Genomic DNA, 12180 nt, shown 5'->3' with positions numbered 1-12180 from the left:
CCAAACTTTCGTAGACACCACATTTTTTAGTTTGTGGGCATTTCGTAGGACCTCATCTTTCCTCTTAAAGCTTAGGAACTTGATAATGACCGGTCGGGTCGGTAACTGCATGGTAACGTAATTTGATAGCAGATACCTTAAAATAATAACGACGTTACTTTACTCGTTAGTCGTTTGGGATTCTAACGAGTATGTTAGTACGTTACTAAAAAAACTAATGCATTAACAGTAACGTCGTTACTTGTAACGCGTTAGTTCCAACACTGACCGCGGCAGACGATATGCTTCCTACCAAAGACAATCGATTGTTCGGAGCGAGCCACGCGAACCTCCGGATGAATGGAGATCTTAGATCTTAGATCTTTCAGCTGACGAGCTTCGTGGAGAGAGAGAGAGAGAATGCACTTTAATATTGAGCACAAAGTAAGTGTTCAAAACATCCATGGCTTGTAACACCAAGGCCATTTGGTCATCCGGTTCGTCTGACGCCAGCCAGGCACTCCAGGAAAGGGGAGGGGGGTTAGGGAGGAACGGTGTGGATAGTGCAATAGGGCACTGTAGGAGGCAATGTTCCAGGTTGGCGTATGGGGAGGGGCAGTTAGGGCATGAAGGATCAGAACGACGCCGAAGAAGAAAAAGCCTAGCGGGAGTAAGAACGGTGTTCGTTTGGATTTTTCGGAGGACGTGAGTTTGTGCCACATTGAGGTTCGGGTGGGGTCGAGGTAGTCGTTGTTGAGAGTTACGGAGCTGCTTGTAATAGAAATTGATTGAGCGTTTGTAGATTAAGGCATCGTCACTGGTCGGGGGGCTAGGCCACGGGATCACAGGCGCTCGGATTTGCATTTCGCGAGCGAGTTGATGAACCAACTCATTACCTGTGATCCCGCTGTGACCAGGGACCCACCGAACGGTGACAGAGGATGGGTTTAGTGCACGCAGAGCTTCATCGAGGACCGATCTGAGATCTGGTGGGATTTTGCGTTGCTGCAGAGCGCGTATGGCTTCCTGGGAGTCCGTATAGATTGTATAAGCTGATGTAAGAGGTAGTTGGGAGAAGGTTTGGATAGCATGTATAATGGGAACTATTTCTAGTGTGATGATATTTGGAGGGTTGCTATATGGACCGCAGGTGTGAACTGTGGCGGTTGGGGATTGTGGTGTATAGATTGCATATGCCCCAGCTCCCGTATCTCCTGTGTTGGAGATGGATGCATCAGAATATGCTACGGTGTGTGTCTGAAAGGGGGGATTGTGATGGATAGCTTGCGCCCTCCTGCGACCGTCGTTGAGGCCCGGGGACATGCGGCGAGGCACAGGGGCGAAGCGCAGATTTAACGGTAGGGCTGGGGTAGGTATATGTAAGGGAAGGTCTATGGGGGAAAGTCCTGCCTGCTCCAGGATCCATCTACCCTGCGGTGTTCCTGAGAGGCGGGCTATCTGCCGATCTCGATGCAGGTGCAAAAGAGAGGTGAGGCGGAGAAAGAGGCCTGTTTCGTATAGTTTTTGGTTGGAGGTGGAGATGGGAAGGTTTAAAGAGGCCTTGTATAATGTGTTTAATGCTGCTGAGAGTTTGTTGATTTGTTGTTGTGTGAGTGTGACATATGGTATAGAATAGAGAATTTTACTAAGGGCTAACGCATGAACTAGGTGACTGGCCTGCTTCTCGTGGAGACCCGCGTGCTTTTTGACCACTCTGCGTACCAGGGAGGTAACCGAGTGGCATGTGTTTATGACTGAAACGACGTTGGCTTGATGTGATCTTTCCCGTAAATGCATGCCCAGAATTTTACATGTAGAGACTTTCGGGATGGGGTGCTGACCGATGTGTAAGGATATGTGCTGGTTAACAGATCGCTGATATTGAGTATGTGATAGAAGAAGCAGTTCCGACTTTTCTGGGGCAGGTTCAAGGCCTGCTTGTTCAAGATATTCAGCTATAATGTCCAGTCCCTGCTGCAGAGTCGATTCCACTTCCCCTGGTGACCCGTGAGTGCACCAGAGGGTGAGGTCGTCCGCGTAGAAGATGTGTGAGAGTTGGGGGACTTGTTGGAGGCGATAGGCCAGCTGGGCCATGCCGAGATTGAATAGAGTAGGAGACAGCACCGCCCCTTGTGGGGTGCCGCGTGTGAGCGTGATCGGTGGGGACGTCTCAGCCTCAATACGAAAACTGGCTGTGCGGTCTTTAAGGAAGTTCCGGATGTAAGTGTAAAGCCTCTGTGCGCAGCCTGTTTCTCGGACTGAGGCGAGTATGTGATCGTGGCCGATGCAATCGAATGCTTTACGAACGTCTACAGTGACAAGGGCGTGGACTTGAGCAGATGGTGGGGAAAGAAAAGTGTGTTGAAGAAGGAGAAAGAGGTCTTGTGTGGATACGTGAGAACGGAAGCCAATTTGTGTGTGGGGGAAGAACGAGATGGTTTCCAGATGGTCCCGGAAACGGTCCAGCACCATCCTTTCTATCGTCTTGCCCACACAGGAGGTAAGCGAAATGGGACGAAGGCTGGTGAGAGAGGGAGGTTTTCCTTGTTTCGGTATCATGGTGATGATAGAGGATTTCCACTCTTGTGGTAAGGTACACTCCGACCAGTGTGTATTTATATGAGCCAGGAGCTGCTCTTTGTCTTCCTGTGGGAGATTTCGGAGTAGCGTGTACGTAATGGCATCTTCTCCGGGTGCAGATTTTTTAATGTTTTGTGTGAAAGCCCAGTCCAGCTCTGCTAAGGTGAAGGAGCGGTCTAATTCTGAATTCTCAGGGCCTGTGTAGGATGGGTAGTTCGACGAAAGTGGTGCAGGGATGTACAAATCCTCTAGTGTCTGAGTCAGCTGCCTTGAGCCCTGAAGGGTGAGATATTTAGCCAAGGTAGGTATGGGGGGAGGGTGGGGTCCTAGAAGGGATCGGAGTAGATTCCATGAAGATTTTTGGTGGAGAGAACCGTTGATTTCATTACATATCTTGTTCCAGTTTGAGATATCTAAGACGTCGCAGTGCGTAATAATTTCCTTGTTGACATCGTCTAATCGTTCTCGAAGTTGGTGATTAAGAGGCTGTCGATTTATGTGTCTGAGGATTCGCTTCCGTCGTTTCCAGAGGCGCGTCAGGTAAGGATCGGGCTGTGGTGATGGAGCTGTTGTTTTTTCTGGCTTGGTTGCCTGTGTCTGAGCTTTTTTTATCGCGTGTATCCAGATCTCATACGACTCTGACTGGCGCTTAGTAGAGGCCAAGATGCTGCGGAAGGTGTTCCAGTTGGTGTGTTTGATGGAGACTTTACGAGGACTTGAGAAAATGTTAAGTGTTATGGAGAGGATGAAATGATCGCTCAAGAGTCTTTCCTGGGTGTGGGTCCAAGTGCTTTCAATTCGGCCCTGGAACAGTGTAAGGTCCGGAGAAGTGGATTGCTGCCTACCAGTACCCTCTCTTGTCGGGACGTTGGGGTTGTTCAAAAGAGTGAAATGGTGTTGTGAAATGTAAGAATGTAAAATTCTTCCTGGGCGGAGAGTAGACCGATAGCCCCAGATGACATTCGGTGCGTTGAAATCTCCACCCAGGAGAACCTCGTATGTGGATGTTAACTCCGCAGTAAAGTCGAAGAGGGCCTTGAATAGACGATGCTCTTTAGGGGGGTTATAAAAGTTGAGAAAGCAGATCGGTTTGTGTTGGGGGGAGGGGTAATAAGCGCATGCCACTAGATTATGTGCTAGAGACGAGGGGACGTCCAGCGGTTCGTACTGGAGATCTCGCCGAATGTACGTGGACACTAGGGGGGACCCGTTAGGGTCGGCATGTACTACTCGGTATCCTGGAATATTTGCCGGGTGTCGCGTTTCCTGGAGAAGTAAGATCTGGGGTTCTATATCGAGGGTGAGAAGCCATTGATGAAGGGGAGTGCGATTGGTTTTGATGCTCCGGCAGTTCCATTGTATGACCAGAAATGAAATAGCTTTGGCCATTACCTTGTGGTTGGTGCGGGGGTGTGAGGGGGTGGTTGCGAGGGAGGGGCGCTTTGTTCTGTGGGTGTGGGGGGTCGGGGTCTTTTAAGAGATTGGGACACGGCTTCCATAGGCGTGGGTGATGTAAGCGCAACAATTGTCTTTTCTAAAGAAGTTACCACATTCGTAAGTTCATTTATCCGGGAAACTAGGGGGTCAACTACGCTTAAGATGTTGGACATCATGTTTTCTAGGCTCATCATGCGGTCGGTGAGTTGAGCGATCTGTTGTTCACATGGGGCCAAGCGTTCCTGGATCGAATTAAATCGCTCGTTCATATGTTGGTGATATTGTGGAGAAGTGGAAATGGGGGTGGAAGGGGTAACGGGCGGTTGAGAGGCGGGACGGAGAGTGGTGGGGAGTTCGGGAGTACCTGGTGGCGTCGACGATGGACCTATCCTCGAAGGGCTAGCTGGGGTTAACTCTGGCTCTAGCGACGATGACGGAGCCTCATTTGTAGGGTTCGTGGTAGGGATTCTGGTCCTCGGAGTGGGTTCCATGAGCGTCGTGGCTCGAGGAGGTAGAACGGCCGGTCGGAGAAGCGGCCGTTGGATCGTGGGCTGACTTGTTTGATGTGTCGGCGAACCAGGTGGTGGAGATTGGCGTCCCCATTCCGCCGTTCGGGGAAGGAATGATGTTGACTCGGGAGTCGACGCTTGTTGTTGTAAGGTTTGCTGGGGCTGCCGGTAGTGTTGTAGAGGTGAGGGCGCATGTTGGTTCATGTCCGTTGGCGTGGGTTGTGCTGTGCGCGTAGCTGCCGCTCGCTGCCTATGATAATCTCGCTGGTGGGACGATGTTGGTCGTGGTGTAACCCGCGGCAAGGTGTTGCGGAGATGGAGTCGCTGGTCATATGCTGCTTTGATGCTTGCTTTGTCTTTCTGGTGCTGTACTTGGCATGCTGGATCAAAAGACGGGTGCTCACCGCCACAATGATAGCACCAAGGGGTGCATGGATGGGGGGCCTGCTGGCTTCGTGGAAGAGCGTCGTTCGGAAACGGTTCTTTTCTGTCGCACGCGAGCAGGTACGGGTGGGCAGCATTCCTGACGCCACCAGCGGGAACGCCTCCACAGGCAATGTAGGGCCGTTTTCGAAAAAAACGTTGTTCCTACGCAAACTTTGTGTTGAGCATAAAAGTCAATAAAGGCATTTTCCACCCCATGCAGGCCATATGAGTCTAAAGTTCCACCGGTTTCGCCGCTGATATAGGGAGCCTACATACTCGCCGACTATGTAGGCTCCCTAGGCTGATATAGGGTGCCTACATGTCTGTCTGTCTCAGGGTGAAGACATCCATTGTTGCCCTGAAAGTGCCAGCGCGTGACGTTCTCGCGCACTCGGTGCGTGACTTGGACGGTAAAATGGCGTCTATGCATTAGCCAAAGCTACGCGCTCGAGCTGAGTGACACCGGATTGCGCGCAGTTCAAAATGCATAAAAAAACGATTGGGCGGAAAAATGGCTGAGATGTCACCACTCAAGCAAAAGCGCGCGTGTGTATGAAGGCACTCTAGGCTGATAGCGCAGGGAGCGCCACCGAGCGGACGCGCCCCGAAAAGGCTATCGGTGTTCTATACTCCGTTTCATACTCAGCGTGCAACGCTGTCAAAGCTACTGGCGCAAGCGTGGAGCTTGATCTCGTTGATCATTTGCACGCGTTCTCGCGCAAACAAAACCATAGATGAAGCCACGCGCTCGCGCCAGTAGCTTTCAACAGCGTTGCACGCTAAGTATGAAACGGAGTATAGAAAGCTTGCCAACTGACTTTCATTTAGTTAAGCCGGGTGGAGCGACGAGTGAAGTGTTAAAGCGGCACTGACACCCCAAAGGTCGTATTTTTTTTTTATTGTCTAAAACGATGCAAGTTGTAGTCATAGACACGCAAAAAAAAAAAAAACACAAAAAAAACGCATCACAAAAAAAAAATATTCCCCCGCGCGCGCGCGCCTTTTTTATTTTTTGCGTTTTTCTCCCCCGCTGCTCACCTCCTTGCTTTTTTGATTGGTGACGTCAAAAATCATGAAATTCAGAAGCTTTATAGGCAAGATTTCTATAACATTTAATAACGGCAATCGTAAAATATGTTTTTTAACGAAATTGCGAACGCACTATGGTCCTTCTTTTTGAACTACCAAAAACCAGAGCCCGGTGTGATGTCGCTTCCTGGATTTGTATCCTCCCTCGGAAAACTTGACGGCGCTCGAGCAGAGCATGATCGGTGAGTCGGGGAAGAAACCGTTTTTTTCCCGCGCCGGCGCCCTTCTATACCGCTCCTCACCTCATCCTCGCTTCGGGTCGCGGTGGCAACGGCGCTTCGCTTCGTAGCGTGGAGCGGAAATCCTAAAGAAAGTCGACTCGCAGGAGACCGTAAAATTTGACGTCACTGCACTGGCGCGAATCGTGCGGGAACTTCAAAGTCAGCATTTGGATTTTTTTTTTTTTTTAATTTACAAATCCTGAATTGCCAAGTTTCGAATTTTGAGGGCAATGTCCTGGCATTGTTTTCAATCGTTTCAGATAATAATTAAAAAAAACATTTTGATGTGTCAGTGCCCATTTAAGTCACGCGGTAGGTTGCAACACTGGATTGACTAGGATGACTCGTGGCACTTTTACCTTTAGAGGGGCCATGAAGACGTTCCTAGCTGAGATCGCATAAATGCGGCGATAACCCACTCTGTGGGCTCTAAGCTACCTAGAAATCCAGAAATCAGAATGATGCGCTACCGATTTCCTTATTAAAAAAGCGATCAAAAATTAAACACACCGAGGTCATCTCCGGCAATAGGAGGAGCATTGTTCTTGTGACCAATGAAAGCGCGACTTATCATTGAGATTGCAAACGCTGTTATTCCAAAATGTGTATGCTTTTGTAGATGATTAAAGCTAATAAGAGAAGTAAAAAAAATGTTAATTTTCACGGAGAGGGAACATTACATTGCAATAATCGTCTCCTTAACAATGCACTATGTTTTGTTTTGTTTTTGTTTTTCTTGTCTTTTGCGGGAGTGATGTTCCCAGTCGTCAGCTCTCGAGCGCGCTCTCGCTGGGTTAAATCGTAGTCCGGGCTGTATGGGCAACGAGCCGCGCGCATTCGAAATATCACTCCGCGGTTCCACCGATCGGAGGCGTGAGGATCACTTCGCTTGTCATTGCCTGGCAGTGGTCCTGGTTTCGGAACGTGCTCCTCCCAACGCCGGAGAGGACCTCGGTGTGTGGCGATCTTTGATTACTTTTTAATGGGGAAATCGACCGCGTCTCGTCATGATTTATGGATTTCTAGGATGCGTAGAGCCAGCAGAGTGAGTTGTCGCCATTTTTAGGCGATCTCGAAAACCTGCTCGAGGCACCTTTAAAGACATATAATGCATGAAATGCATTATAGGGAAATGGCGAGCGAACAGCTCTGTCACGTGACGTATACTTCCCCGATAAATTTAGCCGAGAACTGAATGATTCTATAAGTCACGTGACGTCGATTTGCCTCGTTAAATATGACGAAGAAACTGGATTGGTGTCTAGATCACAAGACGTGAATATCCCCGCTAAACTTAGCGGGCAACTGAATTGGTGTACAGGTCACACGAAGTCAATTTCCCGCTAAATTTAGCGGGGAAACTGAATGGGTATTTTTGTCCCGTGACGTCAAGTCACGTGGCATCAATTTTTCCGCTAAATTTAGCTGAGAAAGTGAATTCGTGCACAAATATCGCGATACTAATTTTCCCGCTAAATTTAGCGGGAAATGCACGGACGTACGGACCGGCACAATTTTGGGAATGGGGGCAGCGTTAAAAAGCAGCTTCAAAACGGGATTACTTCGGCTCTCTCTTTTAAAACACAGTGAATATACAACAATATCAAAAAAAAAAGTTATCGATTGAATCCGTTAGCTAGCAAGAAGACATTGGAGCGAATGCTCGCGCAGTAAAACTCCGGATCATAGGTTCAATCAATGTATAATCTAGAGCGTAAGAGTGTTACGGTACTCTGCAAGCTAAGGCTACGCTGGCTAAACAGCTTACATTTAGTATGATTTTCTTTTTTGGTACCTGATTTGAGGAACGAGGATCCCAATGTGGAAAGTGAGACATCGTAATATATATATATATATGTATGTGTACGATGTAAACTCAAACAGTTTAATCAGTAACTAAAGCTTCCACGCAGCATCGTTTCACAGTACTGGCGGTTATAGCTCCAAACATCATTACTAAGGTGTGCGATAAACACATAAAGGAAATGAAAGAACATTCACTACTAAATAAAACTTTAACACGGCAGGCGAGGTCACTTCACTTTTCCGAAAGTGTATGAAGACTTTATGGTATATGGGAACGGCTATATTTTATCTCAAGCAAAAAAAACGTGTAAGAATTCCCTTTCATTACGCGCCCTGTAATCTCAAGGCTGTCAAACTATGTACAAACTGTAGAGGCAATTAAGAATATTTGACCAGCAAAGTCCGAGGAACTGAAATATTAAGGTGGGCTAGTTGGTTACGCATATTACATGTAAATGGGCGGAGGACAGACGAGGATACAGTAGCGCACATATTCATATCGCTGGTCGTCTACTGCGTCATTTTTATCCTTCGCGCTATTTATGTGAAATAGGTTGAGATAGCTCTTTGAAACGTGGTGTTAACTAAAAGCCTTCCTCGGAACACTTGTGTGTTATTTACGGTGATTAACCTTCTTACTTTTGACTGTCGAGAACAAGGGGTCAGTCGCGAAATGGCTGTCGTTTGAGGCTTGGGTCTACTCTCTGTTATCTTCTTGTCGCATATTATTGCTGCGTCTAAACATTGAGGACAACAGTTGCCGAGGTCAGGAATCACGTGTTCGGCTACGTCGAATTAGTCTCCGCTACACGTGCTGCGCATCACATTCTAGAAACCCCACGCGAATGCGCGTAACCTTAGAAAGGACTCGTGGGGGCACGCAGTCGCGACACAAAATCAGATTTTCAAGGGTATTATTTTTTTGTTTTACTTGTGAATACTGTTTATTTTAAGTGCGGGATTTTAACAGGTGTGAATATAGGAGAACACTCAAACATACAACATCAGGACTACAATACAGTAGACATTCAGCGACGTCTACTTATAATAAAGGGTCTGAAATAGCACAAATACTTAATATAGTACCTAGCACAGAACAAAATTAATTCTCACCCCTCAACATCCACTACTTGGCAAAAATATTAGAACTACTATTGTCACTTCATCTTACACATATTAAAAAGGGCGCTCTCAATTTCATTTAAACAGTTCAATGACAAAATATTTTGTGGGAGTTTATTCCAATATTTTACAGTTCCACAGGGAAGAAAGAGAAATTATAAGCGTCAATATTACTTTTGGGCACTTCAAACTAGTCAATGCTAACGGATCTCAGCTCTCTCGATGCGCGAGGTGTTAATCTAGAATTCGGGTCAATATTCTACAGGTGATGAGAAAACACAAATAAAAACTTTAGTCGCGTAATTTTTCGACGGACAGAAAGTAAGGGGAGATTGAGGCTGTTCAGCATATCTGTGACGGAATCAAGTCGCTTGTACTTGGATAGAATAAACCGCACCGCCTTCCTCTGAACTTTTTCGAGTTCACCAATTAGATCTTAGGGGTCCTATACCGATGCAGTGTACTCCAAGGTTAGCCTAATATACGTTGTGTAGGACATTAACTTCGCTTGAGGTGCAGCACAGTTCAGATTTCGTCTTAAAAACCAAAGCGTTTTCATTGCTTTGTGACTAGCGCCCGTGCTTGTCTCAGTTTTACACACATCTTGAATGCACCACAAATACCCAGAGTGCGTTAAACCATGCAGTTCAAACCGTTGGTAAACATTAAACTGCGGTTGAGTGCACATAATGATGCCACACTCTTCGAAATGCCTGCGCGTCTACTTACCCGCAAAACATTGAAAAGAGCCAATCATTGCGATCTAGGAAATCAGCTCAGCGAATGATGAGGCAGTACATCTGTTTAGACCTTCAAATCAAGTCTGCGCTGGGGCAAACCGTCATGCTTGCAATGCAAGCACGACGCTTTGCATTTTGTAATGCCACGGCGCAGACTTCATTTTTAGGTCTAAACGGATGTTCCGCCTCATCATTCGCTGAGCTAAATTCCTAGATCGCAATGATTGGCTCTTTAAGTGTTTTGCAAATACACGCGCACACATTTCTTAGAGTATAAGAGACATATCATTATTGGTTGGATGGCGAGGACCAAGCTACATATTCGCTGACAACTCTAGTCCCCTATAGTCTTTTACAGTCCCTGCCAAATTTTTTTTTTTTTTTGCTCACAGACGACATTTTGTGCGGTATATCCGTCCCATTTAATTTGTTTGCTGATGATTGTGTATTGTACAACAAAATCAAAACTGCTCAAGATGAGATTAATCGAAACGATGACCTGCTCAAAATCAAGCATTGGTGCGACGAATGAAAAATTGTGCTAAACCCTCGAAAATCGGTCTTGATTTCAATGACGAGGAAAAAAAAGCAATTTCTAAGTTAGATTATCCAATAGGTCATACCAAACTAGTCCTAGACAAAAGTATTATTCCATAGGTGATACCAAACTAGACCGTGTAGACAAAAGTAAGTATAAAGGATTGACGTTCACAGGTGATTTGCGATGGAATACTTTCATGGACATTGTTTTCACGAAAGCTAAGCAGGCGCTCTGGTATTTAGGAAGAAGTATCGCAAGTGCTTCGCCAGTAATAAAAACAAAACCTGGCTTTCAAAACTTTGGTGAGACCTGTTCTGGAATATGCAAACATAGTATGGTACAGTAACAAATTTGTCAAAACTCGATGAAGTCGAGCGGCTTGCATCCAGGTTCATTTTCAACAAATACCATCGTTCCCATTCACACACTGAACCTTGCAGACTTCCCGAACTTCCTGCCCTTGCGTTCAAGGGCCCGCGCAACGATACTGGGTGGGAGCGTCTCTGACTTTACACCAGCTTACTAGCACTAATGGGACCGAAGAATACTGTACTAGAATGCAACGTCAGTTACCAAGAAGCATCGTCGTCGTGGTGGATTTCCAAGGATTGAAGTGAGCCTTTTGTCTTAATCTCTCCTCCGCAAAATTTGATGACGGAGCCGTGGGGACAACGCCAGCAATGCGATCCCCAGGAGCGCGTCATCAAGCTTTGGGATCCCCGCAGCGACGACATTTAAATGCTGCTCACACGGTGGACACAAAGTCTGCCTAAGCATTCGAGTTTGGCTCGTGACAATCAATGCCTTGACATGCATTCGGGGTAGCGGCCTAATCACTGCAGCTGACGGGAACAGCCGACCCTGTGGTCTGCCAACCTCAAAGGCGTGGCTATGTTAAAAACGTTGGCGGCATATAATCGGCTCCAGATCACGTGGCCACTTTTTCTGGCTGCGAGTTGAGGGGGTAAACGGTGTTCGTTTTCCTCGATATTTTTCTGCGACAGCCATTGCGTAAAAAAAAAAAAAAAAAAGCGACGTGTGTTTTATACGTCATAAATGTCAAGGAATAATTGTAATCTGTATTTATTGAAAGTAGAAAATTGTTGCGTCGCCTCTTTTAAGAACAAAGTGTGATCGCCGAAAATTAATTTTCCCAATCCTTCAAGGTTTAGATAAAATGAACAAGAATAATCAAACGGATGAGCGCTTTGGTGAATGTACACGCGACACCGGCATAGCACGTATATTAGGAAACCAGCCGTTAAGAATGATTGTTTTAAATTTAGTTTCTTTCCAAGGGTGATTAGGGAATGGAAGGAACTGTTTAATAAAACCGCTGTTTTAACACATGTTTGTGATTTCGTGAAATATATAAAAAGCATAGCGTTTGACAATATGCCATGATTCTATTACTTCTAAGCTGTTCGTATGCTGCTTTTTTTACTTGTGTGTGCATAAACGTTTTTCTTTGTCATAGTGTATCACCACTCCTGTAATAGCCCTGCAAGGGCTGACAGTATAAAAAAAAATTAACTTGTTCACACTTTTTTATGCGTGATTTGTTCCTAAGATGCTTGAGACTGGTAACCCCCTGCCTTTCTTAAGTTTAGAGTAGCTTTTGTTTTAACACAGCAAGCGTTTGTGCGCAAGATTTCATGCGAAAAGTTTAACCTTCTAGTGCGAAGAAAAAGTGTTACACGCAAGCTTAAAGCATGTATAGCAGGTAACGC

General features: G+C 46.4%; 1 protein-coding gene across 1 annotated transcript; it reads right to left on the bottom strand.

Annotated features, from left to right (window-relative positions):
- Positions 1 to 348: 348 nt before the first annotated feature.
- Positions 349 to 4699, bottom strand: LOC120840286. Its single transcript, XM_042290440.1, has 5 exons — positions 4553 to 4699; positions 4107 to 4238; positions 3952 to 4006; positions 3405 to 3797; positions 349 to 2381 (listed from the first exon to the last, which is right to left on the bottom strand). The coding sequence occupies exons 1-5, from the start codon at positions 4697 to 4699 to the stop codon at positions 349 to 351; spliced, it is 2760 nt and encodes a 919-aa protein (XP_042146374.1).
- Between the last annotated feature and the right edge of the window lie 7481 nt (positions 4700 to 12180).

This window comes from Ixodes scapularis, unplaced genomic scaffold (genome assembly GCF_016920785.2).
Source record: "Ixodes scapularis isolate PalLabHiFi unplaced genomic scaffold, ASM1692078v2 PGA_scaffold1__304_contigs__length_218370807, whole genome shotgun sequence".
NCBI lineage: Eukaryota > Metazoa > Arthropoda > Arachnida > Ixodida > Ixodidae > Ixodes > Ixodes scapularis.
The sequence above is the reverse complement of the archived record's forward strand: the minus strand, read 5'-3'. Positions and strand labels throughout refer to the sequence as shown.

Bases quoted from the DNA above. Each gene is read 5' to 3' on its own strand.
- LOC120840286 (XM_042290440.1), bottom strand. From the start codon at position 4,699: ATGCGCCCTCACCTCTACAACACTACCGGCAGCCCCAGCAAACCTTAC. The intron at 4,239-4,552 runs GTCAGCCCACGA...AATTCGATCCAG, and splicing joins TTCGCCGACACATCAAACAA to GAACGCTTGGCCCCATGTGA. The intron at 3,798-3,951 runs GTAATGGCCAAA...CAAATATTCCAG, and splicing joins ACCCCCGCACCAACCACAAG to GATACCGAGTAGTACATGCC.